At 35.3% G+C, this 26051-nt stretch overlaps 1 protein-coding gene across 17 annotated transcripts in view; it reads right to left on the reverse strand.

The window, feature by feature from the left end:
* The window catches only part of SPAG9 (sperm associated antigen 9), a 93278-nt gene that overhangs the window by 33572 nt on the left and 33655 nt on the right, over positions 1-26051 (reverse strand). For 11 of the 17 annotated variants that reach the window (XM_036450767.2, XM_036450765.2, XM_045586129.1 and 8 more), the window contains exons 3-8: positions 24926-24996; positions 17903-17997; positions 12279-12429; positions 4002-4203; positions 3214-3313; positions 1530-1651 (exon numbers count right to left, since the gene is read on the reverse strand). In XM_036450767.2, the coding sequence (XP_036306660.1) occupies positions 1530-1651; positions 3214-3313; positions 4002-4203; positions 12279-12429; positions 17903-17997; positions 24926-24996 (741 nt within the window). Of the gene's footprint in view, positions 1-1529; positions 1652-3213; positions 3314-4001; positions 4204-12278; positions 12430-17042; positions 17401-17902; positions 17998-24925; positions 24997-26051 lie in introns of those variants that run through there. The other 6 variants (XM_036450775.2, XM_036450770.2, XM_045586133.1 and 3 more) reach the window with 4 other exon arrangements.

Genomic DNA, 26051 nt, shown 5'->3' on the forward strand with positions numbered 1-26051 from the left:
TGCTCGCAATGTGCTCGCAACTAAGGTACATGCCCTTGACCGGAAAAGAACCTGGGACCTTTCAATCCGCAGGCTGATGCTCTATCCAATAAGCCAAACCGGTTTTGGCTTACGATAATATTTTTAAATCTCCTAATCTGAAGCTTTCTAGAAATATACCAATATCTGCAAAAGAGAGAAGATAGTTAATGGACTATTTCTCCTTTTTGAAGTGGAAAGGAAGCCACAGTGTCAGGATTTTGCTTTTAATCTATTTATTATGTTTTAATTATCTGACATAAAGATGAAAGCTTTCAGAAAATATTTGATTTAAAAGACCACAATTATTTCTAAGTATTACACAGCTTCTTAACTCTTAAAACAATTTTTAAAAAAAGTTCTCATTCTAGTTAAATTCAATGGGGCAGCAGAAGGACATTTTTGGGGTGATTTTTATGATTCTGGTAGTCATTACATAAATCTATGCATTTGTCAAAACTAAAAATATTCACCAAAAAGAATAAAATTTACTCTATATAAATTTAAATATAAATTTAAACATTCCAAAATTCTTCTTTCTAGCATTTTTTACGCCTTGAATTTTGCCAACGAGTCAGTTTCTTAAACCAATCAAATCTTAAAGAACTTTTCATGCATAATTTAATGTTAACTAAAATTAAACCATAAATTTAAATGTAAAAATGGAGTATTCTTTATGAATTAATCCTTTAGTCTTCCCTTGAGAAATGCAAACTCGTTCAATTACTCCCATTATTTTCCTTGGATTTTAACAGTGGGAGTCTATGTCTAACACAGAACACTTTTATTTTTATACTTTCAATCTCTCTTACTAGATAGACTGAGAGCTCTGTTTATACAGAACTTACGTTTCCTTCAGAAAATACTTCAAACTCTCAAGGATATAACTGGTAATCAATAATTTCACACAGAGGCATAGATTTTTAATACTATGAGGTTTTCAATTTCTGTCAGGTTTGAAGATATACACCAAAACTACTTCACATGGGTTATAATCATGTAATTATTACTGGAAGGGACTTTAAAGATCGCCTAGAGCAGGAGTTGGCAAACTTTTCTGTACAGGGCCAGATGGTGAATATTTTGGCGTTTAAGCCATATGATCTTGGTTGCAGACTACTTAGGTCCCCTATTGTAATGCAAAGGCAACTATAGACAATGAATAAACAAATGAGTGTGAAGGTGTTCCAAGAAAACTTTCTTCATACACATAGGTGAGCTGGCTTTGGCCAACCCCTGAAACGGAGTCCAACCTCCTCCTTTAATACCCAAAGAAACTAAGCCCCAGAGTGGCTGATCTATTTGGCAAAGGTCACCAATAAATAGTGAAAGAGCCAAAATACATTATATTCTTTTTCAAACCAGGAGTTCTTCAATGACAAATTCTAAAATGATTACATTTCCCATAGAGCTAAAACAGAAATCTCAGAAAAATCAAGTGTTAAAATTTCTTACTATAAAAAAATGTATTTTAAAAACAGTATGCTACTTCTTCAGATAAGCCATCATACCTAGTAAATCTGCTCCTTCGTCCACATCTCCGATTAGGCCTGAGCCAGCTGAAGACAGTTCTTCAAAGAGCGATTCCGTGTTGCGATCAAAAGCTTTGTTCTCTATGCCTTTGGTGGGAGTGCTATGCAATAAAAACAACAAAACCAAATCAACAAATACCATAAGGACTTTAACAGTCTAAATGAATACAATAGGCTAAGTTACATAGGATTTTTTTTTAACCTATAATTTACAAATAATACAAAATGTGATTTTTTAAAAATTTCTTGCCTGGCTGGTATGGCCCAGTGGTTGAGCATCGACCCATGTACCAAGAGGTTGTTGGATTGTTACCTGGTCATGGCACATGCCCAGGTTTCAGGCTACATCCCCAGCACGGGGTGTGAAGGAAGCAGCTGATTGATGATTCTCATCATTAATGTTTTTCTCTCTCCCTTACTCTCTGAAGTCAATAAAAAAAAAAATATTTTAAAAGCAAACAGCAAAACATTATGTATAATGTAACTCTTTTTTGCAGGAGTGGAGGGAAGAGGGGATATGCATGTATGTTTATACATTGATGTTATAGTAATAGGAAAACAAAGTTTTGCAGAATTTCCAATTAAACATGATGAGCTGAAAATAGTCATTTATCCCCTGGAACATAGTCATTTAATTCAAAAATCAATTAAAATGACAAGAAAGGAACTAAAAGACCCCACAAGGACATAAGGAATAAAAAAAGAAATTAGGGCAGATGAAATGTGAACAAAATTCTGTAAGATGGAAAACAGACTGGCAAAGAGTAGAAAATGACTTAACTGATAAGAGAAAGCTAACACTTAAGCCAATGGGGTTAGGGAGGGAGTCGGTATGCTGCCAGAATCCCTGAAAGGCCCGGGAATGGAAGGAACCAGCAATCTTTGGAGAGGAGCATCCATGGGGGACATATAACAGAAATTGGGCTGAAAATTGCCACAAAAACAGCATGAGGCCTAGGCCAATCCTCAAACTTCCCTTCTTGCAACATAGCTCCCTGAATAATGGAAACCAAGTTTAAATGTTACAGGCAGGACTCCGGAGAATAAATCATTTACTTCAGTCTGAGCAAAACAGCCACAAAGCAGACATTTCAAGGCCTCTCTCTACATGAAAGAACCAAAATAAATGGGTTATGACAGAGGCACTCAGAGCAAAAGAATACAATGCAGGCAGCAGCAGGCACTTGAAAACAAAAAAAATTGTTTTTCCAGGATAAGTATATTTTTAAAATACTTATTGTTGAAAGTATTACAGATGTCCTCTCTCTTCTTTTCCTCCTTCCCCCCCTAATTTAGCCCTGTTAGCCAGCACCTGCACCGAGCCCAAAATAAATATTGAAAACAAAAAACCTTTAGGGGGAGAAAATATCAATGAAGGTTAAAAGGTAAGGTTGGAATAAATCATCCAGAAATTAGAACATTAATAGGAGAGAACAGAAAAATGAGGGTCAGTCCAAGATGTTCAGTGTCCACTAACAGGTGTTCCAGAAAGAAAGAGGAAGAGGAAACAGTAAGAAGAAATAGAAAATTTCTCAGAACCAGGAGATATGATTTTTTTAAATATACATATTTTATTGATTTTTTTACAGAGAGGAAGGGAGAGTCATAGAGAATTAGAAACATTAATGAGAGAGCATAAATGTAAATCTGACATTTACAGCACCTTGAGCCTTTATATCCACTGAGATCTTTGTCCATATCCAACTCAGGAGTGGATTCGATGATTGCTTGAACCTCTGACTTCTCTTCATTTTCCGCAGAGCCTTACGGAAGGACAAAATGATTTAATGAATATATCCCTTATATAAAAATCTTGTCGTTTCTATGGTTGTACATACATAATTTGATTATTAAAAAAAAAACTTTTAAAGAATATATTCTAGGAAACATAGGGTTAGACAATATGTCATATACTTAATTAAGAGTTAATATCAGAAACTAATAAATAATAGAGGGAAGTTTTCATCTGTATTTCTTGGGACACAGTGCAATGTCTCCCAGGCCACAACTCAGACTAACGATCTGACCCTTCAGGCTCTCCAACCCTCCAGCTCCCAACATTTCTCTCTCCAGAACTTTAATCATCACTCTTAAAGTGTACGTATTATTGATTACTATGCATTACCTATCTATTTCAGAGGTCGCCTCATGGACCACGGGTTGATGACCGCTGTTCTATTTTATAAATGCAAAGCATCAACACAATGATGAATTTTCTCATACCCACATCATCTGGATTATCGAAAATGTTGTCAGTAAGTGATGAACTAGGATGGCTCAGCTGATTAGGGCACATACCCAGCTTGCGGATTTGATCCCTGGTCTGGGCGTGTGTGAGAAGAAACAATTGATGTTTCTCATATCAATGTTTCTTCTCTTTCTCTTTCCTCTACTTTTCCCCTCTTAAAGAAAAAAAAAAAAAAAAGAACAACAACAACTAGGGTCACATACCTGTTGATACATTTCTAGTTTCTTGGGCTACTTGAATTTCAATATGCTTGCTTATGTCTGCCTTATCTGGTGCGTCTTTCACAAGTCCTTCAGCGTCTTCCTTTAAGGGCGTGTCAGTAGGAAGTACCGCCACATCTGAAGCTGCTGTTGATGCTGGAGTGGTAGCTTTAGATCCTCCTTGGCTAACATCAGAAAGTTCATCCTACAAACAAAAATAATTGCCAAAAAATTTTAAATAAGTAATTTAAACCATTGTTTAAGTAGGTTAAGAAATAAACTTCCTGGGAGAAATTTATTCTAATCATTTTTTTAACATACTAAATATTCCCGTTTAGCATATATGGAAATGTTTACTACACCTACCTTTCTCCCCCACATTGCTGCTGGGGGAGAAAGTATTATATTTTTAAAAAATAAAATAAAATCCTTGTCTACTATTGTGGGAAAACAAGAATAAAACTTTAAAAAAAAAACTAAAAAAAACACTAAGCCATTGAGCCACATTGGCTGGGCTCATCAAAGACTTTTTGATAATTCTATCAAAAAGCCATAGATTAAGACATGATTCACTTTACAGAGAGCAGATTGCCTCTCCCTTAATGTTTATTCATGTGATCTTTGATTTTAGATTCTCATCATCCTTAACCCTCTCAATTATTCATATAATGAAAAGCTAGATTGGCTCTCTCTATATAAAAAATGAAAATATTATGAACATTCATTTTTAAATGAAAAAAATGAAATGTAATCTGCAGAAAAATACATAGAACATAAACTCATCATCTTCCAAAGACATTGTTAATATCATTGTTAATATCATTTTGTGGAAGATACACCAATGACTAGGGAGAAAGGGTAATTTAGGGTTGAAGAAACTTACCATTTTACTTTAGATTCTTCAGTACTATTTAAAATTGTGAAACTGTTAATATAATTTTAAAAATCATTAAACCTGTTTTTATAAAAGAACTCTGGTTACCTTAGCAGCATGTCTAGTATTTGACATTGTGCCTGACTCAGTGGGCATTAACAAATATTTTTAAATGCAAAAAGCAAGGTAATTTTTCTTCAACAGGAAATATATAAAGCTATTTTTCCCTATTCTAAAAGCTTGTTTAAACATTAAATGTCAATAAGTATGTAATAAAATTATGTGCCTATTACTTCAAAAGAAGCCACATTCAATATAGACGCTTTAAACACTATCATATTTGAATATATTGTTTAGTTTTACCAATTTTCATTCTCAATAAGCAATAGCATCTTTATCAACATATACAACCCAATAAATTCTTGCAAAAAGGAAATACTTACTTATAAACACCCACTAAGAAAGAACTAATTCTATTTCCCTTTCTCTAAGCATGAGCTTAAAGGGAGAAAAAGTATATATCTTACAGTTTTATTTGTCAATTATACTTAAATAAAACTGAATGAATGAGTGAATGGGTAGGTGAGTGAGTGAGTGAATGAATAGGGAAAAAGTACAAAAAATTAAAAGGAGTAAATCTTCACCTTTTTTTTCCTTTCAAAACCTAACAGTCATCTGTGTTTGGTTTCTAAAGTTACCAAATAAAGATATATATGAGGAAAGAAGTTAATATATAAAAATTGGTGTTATAGAAGAAATTTCTATAACAAGCAAAAGCAACATGAAATATTACAGCATATAATCCATTTTTCTTAAAATTGTATTTCTATTTTACCCTACCTTAAACACTAATGCAAAACTCCAAAAGGAGGTAATGTGTAATATATAAACAAACGAAAAACCAAACTTAGGCATTTAAAAAAAGTGCCTATAAGTTGGTTTCCAACCAACAAGCACACTTAGTGCCTAGATCTTGATTCCTAAATACCATTCTCCAATAGAAGGAACAAGGGCTCCTTGGAGAAGTACTAGTTCATTGTGGGGCTGGGACAGAGAAAATATAAGTCTTGGAGCATCTTATGGTGGAGGTGCGAGGAAGGGAGGACTAACTGGGGGGGGGGGGGAAAGGGGGGGGAAAGCATGTCAAAAGGTACAAGAGTCAATCTGAAAGAGCTCCTGATGCCTAAAGTTGGAACAATTTAAGCAACAAAATAAATGACAGTATTAGCTAACCTACATAATAAAATAAATGCCCATGAGTACAAACAAGAAGGAAGGAACGAACAAAACAAGGAAGGGAGTGTGGGAGGGGGTAGGGAAGGAGCACAGGTCTCCCTTACAAAAGAATTTTGGTTAATAAATGTAGAAGATGGAGAAAATAGAAAAATTGTTGTTGGAACACCACAGTAATGATTGTAGATAAGAGCCACTAATGGATACTAAAATCAGTGGATACAAAGTTTGACAAACAGGATATTTGCACAGTCCTCAAGTATATCCACCATGAATATTAATTATAAAAGGAAAAATAGTAACTTTACAATGGAGAGATATAACACACCCCAGATGAAATAAGTGATCAAGGTTAACATCAACCCTAAGGCATATTGCCTTTGCAGTATTCTTGCCAAAAATCTATAACCTCGATCTAATTATGAAAAAGAAAGAAAGAAAGAAAGAAAGAAAGAAAGAAAGAAAGAAAGAAAGAAAGAAAGAAAGAAAGAAAGAAAGGAAGGAAGAAAGCCCAAATTGAGAGACATTCTGTAATATAATTAACCAGTGCCCCACAAGCCTTAAGGGCATGAAAGACTGTGGAAATGTCACACAGTGGAAGAGACTGAGGAAACATTAATTCAATGTGGAAGACTGGAATAGGAAAAGGAAAGCCGTGGGAAAACCAACGAACTCCAAATGAAGTGTGTACTTTAGCTAGTGGTACTGTATCAATGTTAATTTCTTAGTGTTGATAACTGTACCATGGTCAGTAAATACTGGTGGGTGCTGGATGGTGGACAGATGAGAACTCCAGACTATTTCTGCCATTTTGCTCTAAGTCTAAAATATTTCAAAACAAAACCTGGAAGCTTTAACTGTTTGACCATTTAAAATTACTGATGCATTTTATAAGAGGAATATTTAATTATAAAATATATAGGAATAAGGTTCAATTGCTATAGAGATTCAAGTTTGGGCAGACTAAAGAAACAGGAACAATTTAAGAACTTAACCTCAAGTGGAGGAGGATGGAAAATTCTTCCCAACAAGAATGCTGGCTCTGCTCAGACATCCCCGTTCTGCATGCCAAGCACATCCCCTGAAGAAGGCAGCGCCCACTGACGACTGGCTTTCCATACCAAACCCTGCGAACCGAGTTTCTCACAACAGTCCCACTAAAAAACTTCACGTCATGTGGTTTAAAAGAATTCTTTAAAATTTTCACAAGTAGGTACCAAATACAATTGTTTTTTAATTAAAATTGCTTTTCTCAGTTCTAAAAGTCACATTCTAGTCTGGCCAGTGTGACTCTCTCAGTGTTTGAACACTGACCCCTGCACCAAAAAGTTACTGGTTAGATTTCTGGTCAGGGCACATACCTGGGTTGCAGGATCGATCCCCAGTGGGGCCATGCATGGGACAGCCAAACAATGATTCTCTCTCATCCATGCTTCTATCTCTCTCTCTTTCTCTCTTCCTTCCCCACTCTAAAAGTAAATAAACTTTTTTTTTAAGTCACATTCTAATAACAATTAACCCAGGAGACTCTTCAAAGGAAACAACATACATTTTTAGAGTATATACACACATGCAAACATTCACACATGTGTCTTTAGGCATATATAGGAACATATATATGTACAGGTACATATTCACACAGATGTGTACATATGAAACTGGATGGAACCTGTGAAATCATTGCTATGTTAAGTCATTGGCAAAGTGCCCTCATAGATGCTATTTGATTATCCTGAAACACTCATTCATCCAGACATTTCCATGTATGTACACATCCCTCAGGTCAATGTACCAGTCACCTCCTCCGAGGTGACTTCCCTCACCATCCTAAAATAAGCACCCTCCCTACTAATTACTCTCTATCCCTTTACCTTGCTTTCTTTTAATAGTATATAACAATTCTTAAAATCCTATTATTTCATTTATTTACTTATTTGTACATGATAAATGAAGGAATTAAGGACAATGTGGACATTTCTCTAGGTGTATTATTCCTGGCAGATTTTCCAATACCTGAAGCTATAACCTTATTGCTACAAATCTCTTACAGTGAGAAATTTTCGATATAGCAACAGATAAGGTCTATCACTTTACAATCACTGGCAAGTTCCTTTGTCTGCCACTCTTCTGCCACAAGGTTTCCCACAGTTCTGTTTTTTTACTTATAACCCATCATGTGGTTTTCTCACAAAGCATTTTCATCTTAACCTTAATTCACAGGGAAAAAATGTGCTGGTAAAATTAAGATTAATTATAATTCTTTTCTGGCATGCCCTAAATATACCTAGTCATTTCCCAGGTTCTCAGGGAGAAATGAAAGTCGGCAATTACTTCAGAGGTAGTCTAGTCTAGTTTCCGTCATGCACAGGAACCAAGACTAGTGGGCACATGCAACATAGTCCACAGGTGAACTCTGAACTGACTCCCAGCCTTTCCCAAAGTTAGAGAAAAAGACATCTGGTTAATAACAGGGTTGGGTAAATAATATAATATGTCCTAATAGACATACTTGACAAACTAGACTTGATATATATATATATATATATATCAAGTCTAGTTTCCAGTTTATAAGATGACCTTTGAAACGAAAAAGTGTCAACCGAAAACCGGAGGCAAAAGACCAAAATTGCACAAAAATTACCTGCAGATCTTGACGGCAAAGTAAGTCTTTTCTTTGAAGTGGGGGGTAGTCTTTTACAGTGAATATAGGCCTAAACCTATGTTTTAACTGTAAAATTAGGGGGTTGTCTTATACGCTGGAAAATACGGTATGTATATACGTATGCATATATAAATGTTTTTATTAATTATTAGAGAAAGAGGAAGGGACAGGGAGAGAGATATAAACATCAATAAGAGAGAATCATCATCAACTGCCTCCTGCAAGCCCCTTACTGAGGATTGATCCCACAACTCAGGCATGTGCCCTGACCAGGAATCGAACCAGTGACCTCCTGGTTCAGGTTGACATTCAACCATTGAGCCACACCACTCAGGTCCTGGAAATCCCCATCTGTTGAGGCTTTATCTCATTTAGTGGCTCAGAGTACAGTGAGACAGGACTTTAATTTAAAAACTCTCTGAGGAGTATTTGCCTTAGTACTTCTGGGTGGACACACAAAACACATATGCTTAAGTCCATATTAATAATCTGTTGATCAGCCGAAACCAGTTTGGCTCAATGGATAGAGCATCGGCTTGGGGACTGAAGGGTCCCTGGTTCAATTCCGGTCAAGGGCATGTATCTTGGTTGCGGGCATATCCCCAGTAAGCGGTGTGCAAGAGGCAGCTGATCAATGACTCTCTCTCATCGATGTTTCTAACTCTATCTCTCTCCCTTCCTCTCTGTACAAAATCAATAATATATATATATATTTTTAAATAATCTGTTGATCAGTTTATAACTTGCCAGTAAAATTCTGTTATGGCTTGTCACTGGGTTAAAACCAGAGAATTATAACAATCCTCTCTTAAGGTGCTATTTTGATAGTAATTAGAAAAATGCTACCATGTGACATACATTTTTTATGTACTAAAAGTATCCCTTCTACTTAATTTTGTTTTAGGAAAGGTACACAGCAAGTAGGCGATGGAGGGATGGGTGTTTGGAAAGATCTATTAATCCTATGCAGGCTAAAAAGCCGGTATGGCCATCGGAGTAAAAATGAGTTTCCTGCTGGCCTCACTGTGGACTGGCATCAAACAAGTGGGCTGATACTGAGTAGCTGCATGATCAGATGCTAATAATATGAACAATAAGCAAAAGAAAAGGGGAAAGATGTGGCCAGTCAATGTTAAAAATAGTTTTCAGGGGGAGAAAAGCTATCAAATATTGATTGGCTGCTTAAGTGTTTTGAGTACATTTCAAAGGTCAATGATATGATTCTAAATGCCTTCACCTTCTAGAACTGAGAAACAGGCCATTTGCATTATCCTACAAGTCTTTCTAGCAACTAAAAGAAATAATTCATTCAACAAATGTGCTCTAATTGGTCACTACGGGCCCGGAACTTTTCTAAGTGGTAGGAAGATAGCAGTAAATAAACTGCATGGGTTTTATGTTCTTAGTGGAGAGAAACAAAGTCAATAACTAAATGCCAACTTTAAGTACTTAAGAGTATAATATGTAATTTTAAAGAAAAGAAAGAGAGCAGGAAAAAGAGATAAGATGTAAATAACTCATATATGTTCGTTGTATGTGGCCTGTTTGCATTATGACAGAATAGATTTTATAATGTAACAATATTCTTTTATAACTAACATTCCATATACATATATATATATATATACACACACACACACATATATATATTCCACGTTATAAGATATAGATTATAGCTTTGATATTTTTAAAAACTAATTATTAGTATATCTCCACTCCTAGTGTACATTATTTGTATATTACACTATATAATATATACTATATATAAAATATATATGTAACTTATTGATGACAAGTTCTTGGTCAAGAATATAACCTATACCAAAAATGCTCAGGGCCTACTCAAGAAGGAAAATAATCCTTTCCACTAATATTTACACAGTAAAGTAAGATTGTTTTAGAGTAATAAATTTGACAGTAAAATAGTAGACAAGCTTTCAGGCTAATTTAAATTGGCTAATTGAAATAAGCAAATATTCTAGAAAAATTAATTGCGCTGGACAAAAAGCTGTTCCTAAAATGTTAACTAAAGTTTTTATTGATAGTTCATCTCATGATAAAATCTCACCAACAGGAAATGAACCTAAAGCAGTCATATTATAGTGCAAAACTTGAAATTTAAAGCTATCAAGACTACATTATAAAATTTTCAAAAGCCTCCTAATATTTAAATCAAAAAAGGGGGAAAGTAGAAGAATATCATGTAAGGAAAAATATCCTGTAAGTAAATTACATCTAGAAAATTTGTACTTTAGAAAATTAATTATAATGCTAACAGCAAGACACCCATGAAAAACACACATGGTGTCAAAACAAGCCAGAGAAAAATCATTTGGGCAAAAAATGAAAAAGCATCCCAAGTCAAATTTATAGAAAATATTCCTTTATTAACTTTTGATCTAGTATATGTTTATTTTCAGAAAACAACTCTGAGACCATATGGATTCTGGCAACAGAGAAGAATTGACAGGACCACTCCAATCATGAAGACAAAAGAGAAGCAGTCCAGAGATGGAATTCGCTGATGACGCCTTGCCAAACTAGCAGTCAGCAGCTGTGTGTCACTGCAGGTTGCCCAGGACCAAACCAGAGAGGGTCGGACCTGCATTACCACCAATTGTCCACCATCCAGAACTGAAATATCATTGCTGACATATACATATAAGGAACTGTTTGACATTGAAATTGGGTCTCAAAAGAACTGTTGGCCCAGAAAGAAACTCATTACAGACTGATTCATATCCCTTTTAGCATAACCATTATTGCTTGTCTCATTTTTTATTCTTATATTTCCAGTAGGACATCTCACTCACCTAGGGGAAATGGTGAACAATATAGACTGATAAATAAGAACAGACCCAGAGTTAAGGAGCCATGGGTCAGACTGTTGGACTTCAAAGGGAGGGTAGGGATAAAAGAGAGAGATCAACCAAAGGACTTGTGTGCATACATATGAGCCTAACCAATGGTCAAGAACAATAGGGGGGTGGGGGCATGAGGAGGGATGGGGGATTGAAATGGGGAGTTGAGGACAAATATGTGATACCTTAATCAATAAAAAAAGTTTTTTAAAAAAGTTTTTAAAAAATATAACCTATAATAAATTAACACCAGGCTTTTTAAGTGAAACACAATGTACTTTCGGATATTTCTTTATGAAGGGTTTTGAGGAAGGAGCCAGTTTTAAAAAGTGAAACCGCAAGGATTTCAGGTGGCAATGAATTTCAATTCTAAAAAACAAAATAAAGTTCACTAGACCCCCACCCTAAATTCATATAATGTAGCCTAAATCAAATAGAAATGTTGGTCATTAGTATCATTAACAACTTAAAAAAGAATAGTAAAAACTGAAACTCTTTGGGGGAAGAGCTCATTTAAAAAATAAAAAAAAAGACATTAGCTTTACAACTAAAATGTATAAACTATTTCATTTTATTATGTTTTGCTTGTCTAGTACTTCAATTTTTACTAATAAAATATAAACTGAAGTTTTCATCAGAACAAAGCTTACCTTCAGGCTGGTATGAGAACGTGGCTGACTTAATTCCTGGAATTTCCATTGCTCCGATCCAGGGGTCTCTCCACCTTTCTGGGTGTCGGGTGTAAGCAACCCGTCTCCCGCAGGTAGAGGGAAAAGCCCTAGTGATATAGGGCGTTCTTTTCTATATGGAGAGGGGAGAAAAAATTAAGCATTCGTTCATTTTTTAAAATTCTTTATTCATCATGCCTATAAGTAATACTTCTGGGCAGTTATTACTTTAGAATTATTACTCTTAAATAATATTGTCTGCCTATCTGAACAAGCAGACTTACCAAGAAATAATATAGGTCCACAGAAATTTAAATTAGCCTGAAGAAATCAATTAAGAAAAGCAGTAAGAAATGGTTCAGGAAATTTTATAAAGCACTGATGAGTTCCTGGCCCAGAAAGCAGTCGGGGGTCTGCTTTCACAGAGAGAGCAACTCATGCTTAGGTTCGCCCTAGAGAAACTTGTAACCTCCTCCTTTGGAAGTGATCCCAACCTCTGCTTCTAGACTTCCCAAGTCCTCACACTAACCCCAAGATGTTTGCCCAACCTTCTTCAGGGTATTCCTTTCCTGCCCAAAGGAAAATCAACATAGGATCCAAATGAGGGCTACTGATTAAACAGTAAGAAGAGTCAAGAGTTTTATCCCATAAAGGGAGAACAGAACGAATGTATGAGTTTCTTTCAATCACAGTACATATGAAAAAAACCATTGTCAGTTTTTCCAAACAAGGAGGCCAAAAAATTCTATGAAAGACTGTAGAGTTTCCATTGCTTTGTGGGAAATTTCAATGAACAAGGGTTACAATTTCAATAATAATAGAATTGCAACAAGAAACCTGTCCTTTGCTGATGCATAGAAGATTTGAAATCAAAGGGATTTGGAAACAACCCTACCACAAGGCTATCCTAGGTCACTAACTCCAAAGTGTGGAAACTGGCAAGAAATGAGACACTAAAAGTTTGGAGCTCTACCTCTACTATCATACTAACACTGAATATAACTTAGAATAGAAACACTGAGGTTATAAATAAAAGTGGCAAAATATTTGGTTTTGCTAAATAAGTATTTTATTCTGTAAATTCATTTTTATACAACTTAAGCCACTTTTGAAATGTGCCCTCACTTAACACAAAGGGTTTTGTTAATGACAATCAGAAAAAGATTTATAAAACTGTCAGGAAACTTTAAGAAAGTTTAAAATTTTTTAAGAAAGATTAAGTGAAGCAAATATATATATTTTATTGATTTTTTTACAGAGAGGAAGGGAGAGAAATAGAGATCATCAATCAGCTGCCTCCTGCACACCCCTTACTGGGGATGTGCCTGAAACCAAGGTACATGCCCTTGCAGGAATCAAACCTGGGACCCTTCAGTTCACAGGCTGATGCTCTAGTCACTGAACCAAACCGGTTAGGGTCAGATACTGCATTTTATTAAGGTTGAATACACAAGAAAATAAATTAGAACTTTATCAGTTAGAGTTAATTATTCATCACTTCTTCACACTCGGACTACTTTCCCTATTTAATTTGGGAGGAAAATTCAAATGCAGGTAATACACAATGAAATACTAGATAATAATTAATGCCAAACCCCACTTTGTGACAATGAGCCACCAATTTAACCAAATGACAAAAATTAAAGTAACTCGTCTACTATTCTGTTTATATACCAGTTATTCTCAAATGCTGGTTCAGCAATAAAGTTTTCATAATTTCACTGCAAAAATAGGCATTATTTATATCCTTAATGGATAACATAGTACATCCTTTACACATATCCATTTCCATATATCATAGAATTCTTGAGAATGACGATTTTCTACATCTCTGCTTCTTTGATTTTAAAATGCTCTTTCTTTCATCAAATGATAATGACAGTAATTGGAAAGTGATTTTTTTTTTTTAATGTCCGTATTTGGCAAAACAAAAAGTTGTTGGCTTGATGTTTTAAAGGGATAATTTAAAGTTCTAACAGCCACTAGATGACTTCTTCTTCTTCTTTTTTTTTTTTTTTTTTTAACATATCTTAATGACATAAAAACCTGACCGGGAATTTAATAGGTGGAATTTAATAGAAAGCTCTCTAACCCAAAATGCAAAGTCAACCAGGAAGATATTACAGACATCTTATAAACCCATCAAACTGCTAACAGAAATCAAAATCCAGGCCAGTCATCAGAATTATCTTCTATATGAATGACAGCATACTAATTTTCACACACATCAAATACTACTGAAAAGGTGTAAAACTACTGGGGGAAGGAGTCTGCTGTGCAAGAACTATTCACACCTCTTTATCTTGATTTTATTAATCATTCAGATACTCTTCTATAGGGAGGGAACTTCCTTCAGAGATCAGTAGCTATCTGTCACTATCTGTCAAGAGAGTCAATGATGCTCTGGGTTACATTGTGCCAACTCTTGAAAAATAATCTTACAACATATATCTTCCCTCCTTCTTTTACTGATACTCCTTCTTTTACTGATACTTTACATCAGAGTTAGAGGGAGGGAGAAGGCATGTAATTAATTATGCAAGCCAGTTAGAGTCCTACTTTAGAGAAGAAACCCCAAAAGGTGAACATTAGTTCTGTACTACGTTGGTATGCATGTTTAGTACTCTATGTATTAAATGCTTCAGTAAAATTCACAGAAGAAACTATAGAATGGAACACATGTGGGAAAGTATCAAAGAGGCACATTTAAACCTAAGATGTTTCAATGCCACTATTGTCTAAAAACAAAGTTATCATCAACTATCATAAATCCTTGTTACATTCTTTTTAAAACTGACTTAGATCAATATATCCATTTTTAGTTGTTTATTGAAATGTTACCTTACATGCATGAATCACAAATATTCTTCATTTATATTAACATTCAAAATAAATAATCATTATAAAATTTACTATATATATAATGGGCAGTAAAAAAAAGATTACATTTGGCAAGCACTGAAATGGATGATTTATTTACATTATCAATTAATCCTCACAAAGAAATAGGGATTATATTCCCAGTTTCCAGATCAGGGAAAGTGATGCTCAGAACCTTTAGACACTAGTAATTGGCAGAAATAGGATTCAAAGTTAGACCTGTTTGACTCCAAGGCCCATGTACTTTTTTTCTTAAACTGCCTGGTTCTTGACCATTTAATCTTCGTATTGAAGACTGATATTTTTGTTCAGATTAAAAGCAGCTTTTGTGTCAAGGAACTTTTCAATTTAATCACGCTACTTGGTCAATAAGATGGCTACAGCTAAAAAGTTCTGCTAGTAAGGGGGAACATATAAGTATAAATATTATTTTCTTATTTATTATATCTTGCAACTTATGAAGTATAAAATAATTATTTCACCTGATTTTTAAAAACACCCTAATGGGGTAAAAACCTCCAAGGAGGAAACTCTGGAACAAAGAAATTAAGCAATTTGCCAAAGGTCTACCAGCTAACAACACGTGACAGAACATGTGTATCCAACTCCAAAGCCTCTTACCCTCCGTTCAGCTCAGTACTTACTGCTCAGACAGAATGGAAACCAGAGACAGCCTTTAAAATCAATCTCATTTTAATATTCTAATATTCTTGAGTTGAAGTGTATTTAAGTTCCTAAAAGCCTATATATACACACACATACATCAGATCTTTTATATACTAAAATATACATAAGTAATGAGATTGCTTCTGATTTTTATAAAATCAAGAAAGGAAATAAATGACCAACCATAAAATTCAATTTCTGGGTCTTAAGCTAATGTTGAACATGAACTGACCTGTGAATTAAAAAAAACACATAGAAGGAATTTACTTCTTTAATTCTTCTTAATTTATCTAAATCCACAATTAGGAGTTAAGTGTTTTAAACATTTAAATAATAAAAGCTATGCACTATGAACATTCATTTAAAACCATAGGCAAAGTAGAAAGCTGAATAAGTCAGATAGTTTTAGTTTGATGAGTTAGAAACAAAAGAAATCAAAACCTTACACCTCTAAAACGTAGAAGATGGTTCTTATAGGGTGCAAGTAGAGTGAACAGCAGAAAAGCAAGAGATTAATGACTCCCCCCACAAGCAGGCAGGAATATTTGTCACCCAAGTCTACAAAGAAAGGGCAACCTCTGACTAAACAATAGTGAATGGGCTTTGTAAAGCTTTCACAACTCTGATGTGTAGATAATGGAGGAAAATGCATTTCTTGCCCTAAAAGCTTTATATCCTTTCATTTTAAAATACAATTTAGAAGGAAAATTAAATTGTCAGTTCTCATGAGTTGCTATCAAAATTTACAAAAATAATGACTAAACCTCTATCAGTTAAAGGAAAATTGAAACAAATAAACAACTATGGCCTGTGTCTAATACACCGCAAGTCCCAGCATGAAAGCTATTTGCCCCTAAATGCTCAGGTGCTAAACCAGAGGTTGTATGAACTTGGACCAGAACTCGACTTCTTATCTTCCCTGGCTCTTTCAACACTGCTTAAAGCAAAACCACATTGACCTTGCACTTGCAGGTTAAGTACAATATGAAAACCCTTTTCCTCTAAGTCCAACGTTTCCAAACACAAAGCAGCATCCCTCAGTGATGGCCTCCCAATGAACACAAATAAAAATAGAAATCCTCGCTTCAGGCCATTTTCCATTGTTTCAATCTGCAGCAGAAATGGTTACAAAGCAGACCCATGAAGCAAAAAAATTGAGAAAAACCAACCCAACAGGGGCTGCTGAGGAGACTGGAGTACCTGAGTATCCTTGGTAGGTTCTGCGTCAGAGCTGGCACGCCGGTAGAAATAGAAAAGTGCACAAGCAGCAAAACAGAGAGCGATACTAAGATAGCAGAATTAATGACCACCGCCCCGCCAACAAAGCCAAACACAAACAGCAGCATGCATCCAGGACTCATGGCGCTGCGCTGGCATGGTGAAACGCCCGAACCAGGAGGCCTACAGGGGGGCCAGAGGAGTATCTCTGTAGTGAGGATCTGTCATTCAGCTGCTGCCACGAAAACAATGCCATCAGCAGCAGCTTTCCACTCCATCCTGCAGCAGCTCCGGAGCGATGACGTCACCCGCTCTCCCCACCTCAAACCCGAGAGCGGCCGCTCCCGCCCGGCGTCTCTGCAGCTCTCCTGGGCGACAGGCCGCCTACTAACGACGTTCCTCTCCGCCAGTCCTGGCTCAGCTCATAGGCCACAATGCTTGGCGATCTCCATAATTTATTCACACTCCTACATCAAACAGAAGTCTCACTAGCTAACCCTTTCAAACGTGCCTCTCTAACAAAAAGGACCTTAATCCCGGAGGACTGGAAATTTTTCAGCGTCCCCACAAATCAGAAAATTTAAACCTTCTGTAATATACATTATTGGAAAGCAATCAAAATATCTCGACATGCTGCTTATATGGAATGGCTCACAATTTACCTCTGAAATCATGAAAGCTGTTTCTGTTTTTCGATGCTATTCTTTCCTATAGCATTCCAACCACGGTAGAGAGCTTTTGAAACAGCCTAACTATTGTTCCAGGGTTAAAGAACAGGGAGAAACAGTCACAGACAGGTTATTTCGCTTTTTTCTCAAGGCAAAACGTATAACACAGCTTACCTAATTCTACTATGAACTGCAGATTCTAGTTGTTCACTCCCTGAGAGTTGATGAAGTTTTGTCCTTTCTAAGTGTTCCATATAATTATGGATCATCTGTTTTGAAGAAAAAAAAATACACAAAAATTTAAAATACCTGGAATAAAACAAAAAGAACACTTTTTTATACATTCCTTATTTATCAGAAATCCATAATTCCCTATAAAAGAATATTAGGATGAAAAATTGGGGGGGGGGCCTCATGAAGGAGGTGGAAGAGGGAAACAGGGAATAAATGGGAGGAAAGAGTCTTCACTTTGGGCGATGGGCGCACGATGCAGTATACAGATGTCTGAGTTGTGCACTTGAAGCCTGTAGGGTGCGGTTAACCAATGTCACCTCTACAAAAATTTTTGAATGGCAAAGGAATATGCAAATTTAAGGATACTGGCATAAAAGTAGCCAACATATTGCTTAGCAAAAAGCTATTTTTAAAACTGTGGTGTTATTAAATGATATATTTTTGACATAAATAGCAGAAATTAGGACTATAGACACTGGGGAGAAGATGATATAAGAGGTAAAATAATAGAGGGCATCTGAGAAGTCCATTCAGCAAAATGGGAAACAACAAAGAAATTAACATAACACTTGAGAAGAAATTAACAAGGAGAAAATGTTAGATGTCCTCAGAAGAGCTTTTTGCTGTGAAAGTTTTTTGTTTAACAAAATCATACCCTTATGTGGTGATTCTCTTTTACACAGGATTCAGAGTATGGATCACTCCATTTAATTAGGTAATTAAATTAAATGCCAATGTTTTTATTTCTTATTTCTACATATTTAGTTGAAAGAATGCTAGTATATTTTCTCCTTTGATTGCTAATTTACTGGTATAATTATCTATAACAGCAGCACATTAAAACAAATAAAAAATCAGAGCACTGTGATTTTGTGTCTTGGATACATAGGCTGAATATGGAAGTGAAAGCTTCAAGAATATTAAGTATATAAGCTAACAAGAAATGCTATAGTCCTATTTAATTCTTGATAATCTATAGTTCCATCTTTAAGAACTCTAAATCTGGCATTAGAATATGTAAAATGCAACAATTTCAATAAAAAAATCAAAAAGGCTATTGTAGATACTATCATGACATAAATAAGAAAAATTATTTTTAAAAATAACAAAAGGTATGTCATCAATTTAAAGAAATGTAAATATTAAGAGTAGAGCATTAAAAAAATTGATATCTTTCTTGGGAATATTCCCCAAATTCTTAAAACTGTAGCATAAAATATCTTTGGAAATTTCTAAACTTTAGTGGTATGAAAGTGGTTTTCAACCTTAGTAATTTAAGTATTCATTGTAATATATTATAAAGAAAACGATTGAAAAAAAAGTTTTAACAAAATTTGTTTTTTAATTTTAAAACCTGCTTTTTGTTGTAAAAATTTTACTTTGTGTTCATGTACCTTCATTATATATAAATCAATTTGAAAACAGTAAACTCTGATGCATGAATTAAGATGAGTAATTCTATTGAATCAAACATAAAATAATTAATCAAGTTTTCCCCACTAACACTAACCCAAACAAAAAATCAGTCAGGCAAAGAAAAATTAATATAAAATTGCATGACTGTGGCATGTGAAAGTATTTTTCAACTTTTAAATTTATATATTTGTTTAAATTTAGATTTTCTCTTTACCACCACGTAAAGAACAGTTTTACAAAAATACAGATTTTTGTCTTTGTGTCAGCAAGCCAGAATAATAAGCTGTTTTCTTCTTGTATCTGAAAGAACTTTAAGGAAAAAATTTAAGTGAGACTAATATAACAAAGTGATGTTTGAAACAAATAGATAACAATTTACATCTTCAAATGATTTTTAAAAGCCTAAGTTGAATTCTTTTATAACTGGATAGTAATCATATAAAATTGATTAGTTCAAATGGAAGAATCTAAGTTTCATTAAGCAATTCAGATGCATTGCTAGCTATGATCAACTATGTTCTAACTGCCATTAGCTGGTTGGCTTTGGGGCCAAAATTCAGGTCCCTCTGACTCAGTCAACTGAGCAGGTAAGCATCATAGGACTCACGCTGTGTCTGGCCTTTTAGTCTATTCTGTAGGCGGGCAATACGCTCATTGTCCTTTCTTCCTCACACCCACAACAACCCCAACCCTTAAGCACTTCCTGACGTCTGAAACAAAATATGCACTAATTCTATAAATGCAGAAGAGTAGAAAAAACAAATTATACAATAAAAAATAAATTTTAATTATAGGGCTTTACAATGTAGCTCTGGTCTTTAAAAATCATGGTGGGAGGGCTAGATCAGTGGTGCTAGATAGAAGAGGTAAGAGGAAAATGGGATATGCGTAGGCAAGCTACTGCTGGGTCCACCAGCCCCATTCCTCCTGATCTCAGGTATGCTCATTTCAATTCCAAACCCAAAACTAGTCATGAAGAAAGAGTCCAAACACACTGTCTGGAAAATCTCAATCCTCCCACCTGGAAAAATCTTCACAGCAGAGGTGAACTATCAGCTTTAACTAAAATGGAAAAGCAAGGCAATAGTGAGGTTCTGGAAACAGTAGCATGGATCTCTGTCGTCATGTTGACCTTGAATCTTTCCATATGCAGCCTAAGAATTATATATCTATATCTGCAGTCACTCTTCTTAAAGTTGTTGAGGTATCATAAAGCAAAGAGTCACAGAAAAATTTCTAGTGCATTTAACATCCATACATTCCACAACCTAAAAATTACTAAAAATTCAGGCAATGGAATCAGACAGCCTAGGTTCAAATCCAGTCACATCCCAGCATGGGGTTTGGGACAAATCATATTCTCTTTCTAAACTTCAACGTGTAAATGGGTTTGGTCAGAAGATAAAATGAGAATGCATTTAAATACTCCCTGATATGCCGAAACCGGTTTGGCTCAGTGGATAGAGCGTCGGTCTGCGGACTGAAAGGTCCCAGGTTTGATTCCAGTCAAGGGCATGTACATTGGTTGCGGGCACATCCCGGTAGGGGGTGTGCAGGAGGCAGCTGGTCGATGTTTCTAGCTTTCTATCCCTCTCCCTTTCACTCTGTGGAAAATCAATAAAATATATTTTAAAAAATAAATAAATAAATAAACAAATAAACACTCCCTGATGTAAGACCAGGGTTCAAGTTTTTGGTGAATAATACTAACAGTACTAGGTGTACCGGTTAATAATGCGGATTTTATAATCAAAGAAAACATGATGATTTCAAGAGAAACATCAAAAGTGCTTTATTCACAGTTAATGTCCATTGCTAGCTACACATTTCCCCCATCTTTCAGGTAATTTGTGGATACCATCCCAATAGAACTTTCTTGTTTTGAGGCAAACCATTCAGAGACCCAATTTTCCACTTCTTCATATTTTTGAAGTGCTGCTCAGAAAGTGTGTGTGGAATTGATCGGACCAAGTGGTAATCTGAAGGAGCAAGGTCTGGGGAATTCAGTGCGTGGGTTAATACTTCCCAGGCAAGATCTTTTAACATGTCTTTAACTGGTTTTGAAGTGTGTGATGGTGCGTCATCGTGAAGCAAAATTACTTTGCCATATCTTTTGGTTCATTCTGGTTGTTTCATGATCAAAGCGTTGTTCAAATTGATTATTTGTTGTTGGTAGCGATCAGTATTATCGATTTCACCTGGTTTTAGAAGCTCATAATATACCACACTTTCCTGATTCCACCAAATGCAGAACACTGTCTTCTTCCTGAAGCAATTTGGCCTTGCAGTTGTTGTTGATGGTTGACCTGGATCAACTCATGATTTTGTGCGTTTGGAATTCTTAAAATAAATCATTTCTTATCGCCAGTCACAATTTGATGCAAAAAAGACTTTCTCTTGTGCAGTTGAAGCAACATTTTACTGATTGACTTAGTATTAGTTTTCCATTTGTCTTTCGATTAGTTGATGTGGCATCCATTTTCCTTCAAAATCTTTCCCATTGCTTGTAAATGATCAAAAATTATTTGCTGAGTGATGTTTAATCTTTCTGCAAGTTGTTTTTGAGTTTGACATGCATCTTCATCCAATAATGCTTGTAATTGTTGGTCTTCAAACTTTTCCGGTTGACCTGGATGTTCTTTTTCTTTCACATCAAAATTATCACTTTTAAAGTGTTTAAACCAGCTTTCACAAGTATCCTGAGATAAAGCATGTTCACCATAAGCTTCCCAAAATATATGATAACTTTTTCTTCAAAATAAAGTAATGAATTAAAACTTCCCGCAAATGCTCTTTTTAGGGCATGAAATTTGACATTTTCAAGCGTAAAAATATGTATGATGTTAATACCTTCAGAAAATTTGACATATGAAGTTTTGAAGCTTGCTGTCGATACAACAAAATAGCATAAATCAAAAATCACATATATATCAACAGATGTGTAACTTCATCTATTGAAAAAAAATCCGCATTATTACCGGTACAGCTGGTATGTACACGTGGTCAAGTGCCTCACAATTACCTGATGTTTATATTTCCTACACTGCCCTCTTCATTAAGCATGTGTTCTTTCAAACAAATTCATTAATGTGTACAAAATTTTGGATTTGACTAGAGAACAAGTTATTCACTCACCAAAAAAGCCATACATTTCCCCTAAGCAGCAAAAAGTGATACTTAAACATTTTTGTGCCTGTTTTGAAAGCTTACCTGTTGGTAATAATCATGAAAAAAAGGAGGCTAAGTCCTTTCTCTAAAAGTTTCCAGAATGGAAAAGGACACCTGGTTCGATAATATTGGGTAGCTATTTATAATTTTTAATTAGATATTTCTCCTTCAGATGTATCAACACAGAAAAATGGGGACTAGAGTGGAACAAGTCCACATTTCAAAGCAGCTACCTCTGTGTTACATAAAGCTTCCTAGAGGCAGAGCAGAATAAAGAGAGCTACTACAGGGTTTCCCCGAAAATAAGACATCCTCCGAAAATAAGACCTAGCGCATGGAAAGATAAGACATCCCCTGAAAATAAGACCTAGCGCAACTTTGGGAGAAAAAATTAATGTAAGTCTTATTTTTGGGGAAACAGGGTAGTATCAAGGCAGAGGACAGAAGCTTGTGCCAGAGGGAGGGGTCAGGGAAAAGTTGTCCTGCTTCATGAGAAATCAGCCTTGCTCACTGCCCAGGCCCAGCTCTGTGAATTGGTATTTAAGATTTCTCCTAGACCTTTTTTCTTCCTGGACTGTCCTTCCCTGAAGGAACAGGACAAAAAATTATTATTGAAATAAAAACAGCTTTTTATTTCAAGGTGTCAGGTTTTTCTATAGCAACATCACTTTTATTAAATAAATATGTGAGAAAAAATATGAAATTTCACTTTTCAGTGATTTTTCAAGAATGCATGTATTTTAAGCATGCTTCAATTTAATACATCCTAATTTAATAATCATCCATTATTACAAAGGTTAGAACTTCAATGAAAAATACCAAAAGGATTATTCATCACTATCAATTACTTCTGGTACATAAACATATTCCTGCTTATAATTATGGCATTGATAAGCACTACATACAGGCGTTGTTCAGTCACTGAAATGAATGATGTAAAAAGCACCAACAGCCCTAGCCGGTTTGGCTCAGTGATAGAGTGCCAGCCCATGGACTGAGGGGCCCCAGGTTCAATTCAGGTCAAGGGCACATACCTCATTTATAGGTTCCATCCAGGCCCTAGATGGGGTATGTGGGAAGCAACCAATCTATGTGTGTCTCTCACATCGATGTTTCTCTCTCTCTGTCTCTCCCCTTCCCTTCCACTCTCTCTAAAAATCAATGAAAAAATATTGTCAGGTGATGTTTAACAACATAAAATTTAAAAAGAACCAACAATAGGCCTTTACCAATCATTTATTTAACAGTCTTGATATCCATCAAGTGCCACCTCATGAAAATGTGGACATTTTTTTCAGACTGGGAAGCTGTTCTTGTCTTCCAGGAGCTCTAAGGTTCCAACCTCCTGTGGCCAGTCTTTTCCCTCTGCCACTGAATTCCAATTCTGTGACACTTCATGCTTTGTGTGTGGCTATATAAGCTAAGGTAGTAATAATCCAACCTTATGTGCCAGGAAGAAATTCAAACTCCAAAGTAAATGAAACTGAGTGCGGTGGATTTTATCTTCCTAAACAACAATCTATAGTCTCCACCAGAGGCAGGATTAGAGATTACACAAACTGGTGAAAGAAAAATAGAAGTGGAAGACTGGAACCATCTGTATCATGGGAGAGGTTGGATCAGAAAGGGAAAAAGAGAAATTCTTATTTTTTCCTTAAACAAATATAAAAATTCTATTTGTTTAGATATGTGACCTTCAGAATGATCATGATACACTAGAAATGATTTTCACATTAAGGAGATACAAACAAAAGCAACAAATAAAAGGCTGGCAATCATAAAAAGGTTATTTAAAAAAAAAAAAAAAACCTCAAGTACATTTCCTAATTTGCTTTGGAGAGATTATGTGCTGGGGTTGTTACTTTAAAATACTACAAGTTATTAAAATTGTAACTTTAAATATATAAGTGCTATATTTCATGCAGAGTTATTTCCATTTAATGCATTATAATTTGTGTTTGTTATTTGTTATAAGTTTAATGCAAATAAATCCTTTGTACTGGATTATAACTGTAGAGACTAATATACATAATTTACCAATCCATCATTTCTCAACTGTTAACAGAATAAATTAAATCAATTCTCTTATATTAGTAGCGTGTATACTTTTTGTTATGCACACAGAAGCTTTTACTTGGTCAGCCAAAGAAACAACTATTAGAGGTACACTTATTCATTAAATGAAAAGGTAATTTCAAACTTAAAAAAATGAAAAGTCAACATTTGGTAATTAGGTAAATGTTACATGAAATTTAATGTGTTCTTAAAGTAAATCTCCAAGAAATATACTAACTGATTTTCAAAGAAAAATTCAGACCTAATTTCTAAGGTTATTTTTTTATCCCAATATTAGCATATAAGAAAAACCCAGAAACCCACCTCAGTGTGTCTTTGATGTAATGCATTATATTCCTTCTTCAGTTCTGCTTCTCTTTCTTCAAGTCTGCTAACTGAAATTAAGATACATATACTTAATCAAAACAAAATAGAAGAAATTTACTTGAAAATTCCATCTGAAAATCTTGGTATGGGTTATCTATAATCCTTAGCAACTTTAGGGCTCGGTGTTCCATATGAAATTCTTCACAAAGCTAATAACCTCATTTTATCATCCCTAACAAATAAAACTTTCAGAGTGGGATAAATTGGGTTTTAAAAAATTAAACACCAGATTGCTTTTCCTAATATCCATGTTTATCAGATCATCCCCCTAAATAAGTTTTCAACAACACTTTACAAATCCCTCAAAAAAGTTGTAACCTGGGATCAGGGCCCAAATTGTTAATTTCTAACATTATTCAAGCTCTTTTTCCCGACTGAGCCATATGTGAAAAAGTAATTATTTGTAAGTACTTTTTCTCCTTCAGGTCTTAATTTCCGGGACTTATCTTCTTTTATTTAGCTCCCTCTGCTGATGGAGTTTGTGAGTGGCGCTGATTTGTAGTAGTATTCAGAGTACAACTTTTTGATATACATACTTACATATGTACAAATGTACATTTTTTACTAGAAAAAAGGTCTTTTTAAAAAGTTTTAGAATATTGGGACAGGATTTCACAGGAAAGAGTGGCAATAGAAAGGACTGACTCTGATAGGAGGTGGAGTTCAAGCAGGACCACAAAGAAACTACAGCACTAAAGACCGATGGTGATGAGAGAATGGGCACTGTCACCAGACACAGGAACATGAAATCATGCTGGTGGTGAGACAGAGGGGAGACTGGCCAGCCTGGTGGAGCCCATACTGACTAAGAAGCAGGGAGAAACAAAACTGGGGCTAGTGGAGCTTGTAAAGACAGATACTCAGCCCTCGCTGGTTTGGTCAGTAGACAGAACGTCGGCCTGGGGACTGAAGAGTTCAGGATTGGACTCTAGTCAAGGGCACATGCTGGGTTGCGGGATAGATCCTAAGAAGGGGGCGTGCAGCAGGCAGCCGATCAATGTTTCTCTCTCATCACTGATGTTTCTAGCTCTCTTTCTCTCCCCCTTCCTCTCTGAAAGCAAAA

This window comes from Pipistrellus kuhlii, unplaced genomic scaffold (genome assembly GCF_014108245.1).
Source record: "Pipistrellus kuhlii isolate mPipKuh1 unplaced genomic scaffold, mPipKuh1.p scaffold_m20_p_22, whole genome shotgun sequence".
NCBI classification, from domain to species: domain Eukaryota; kingdom Metazoa; phylum Chordata; class Mammalia; order Chiroptera; family Vespertilionidae; genus Pipistrellus; species Pipistrellus kuhlii.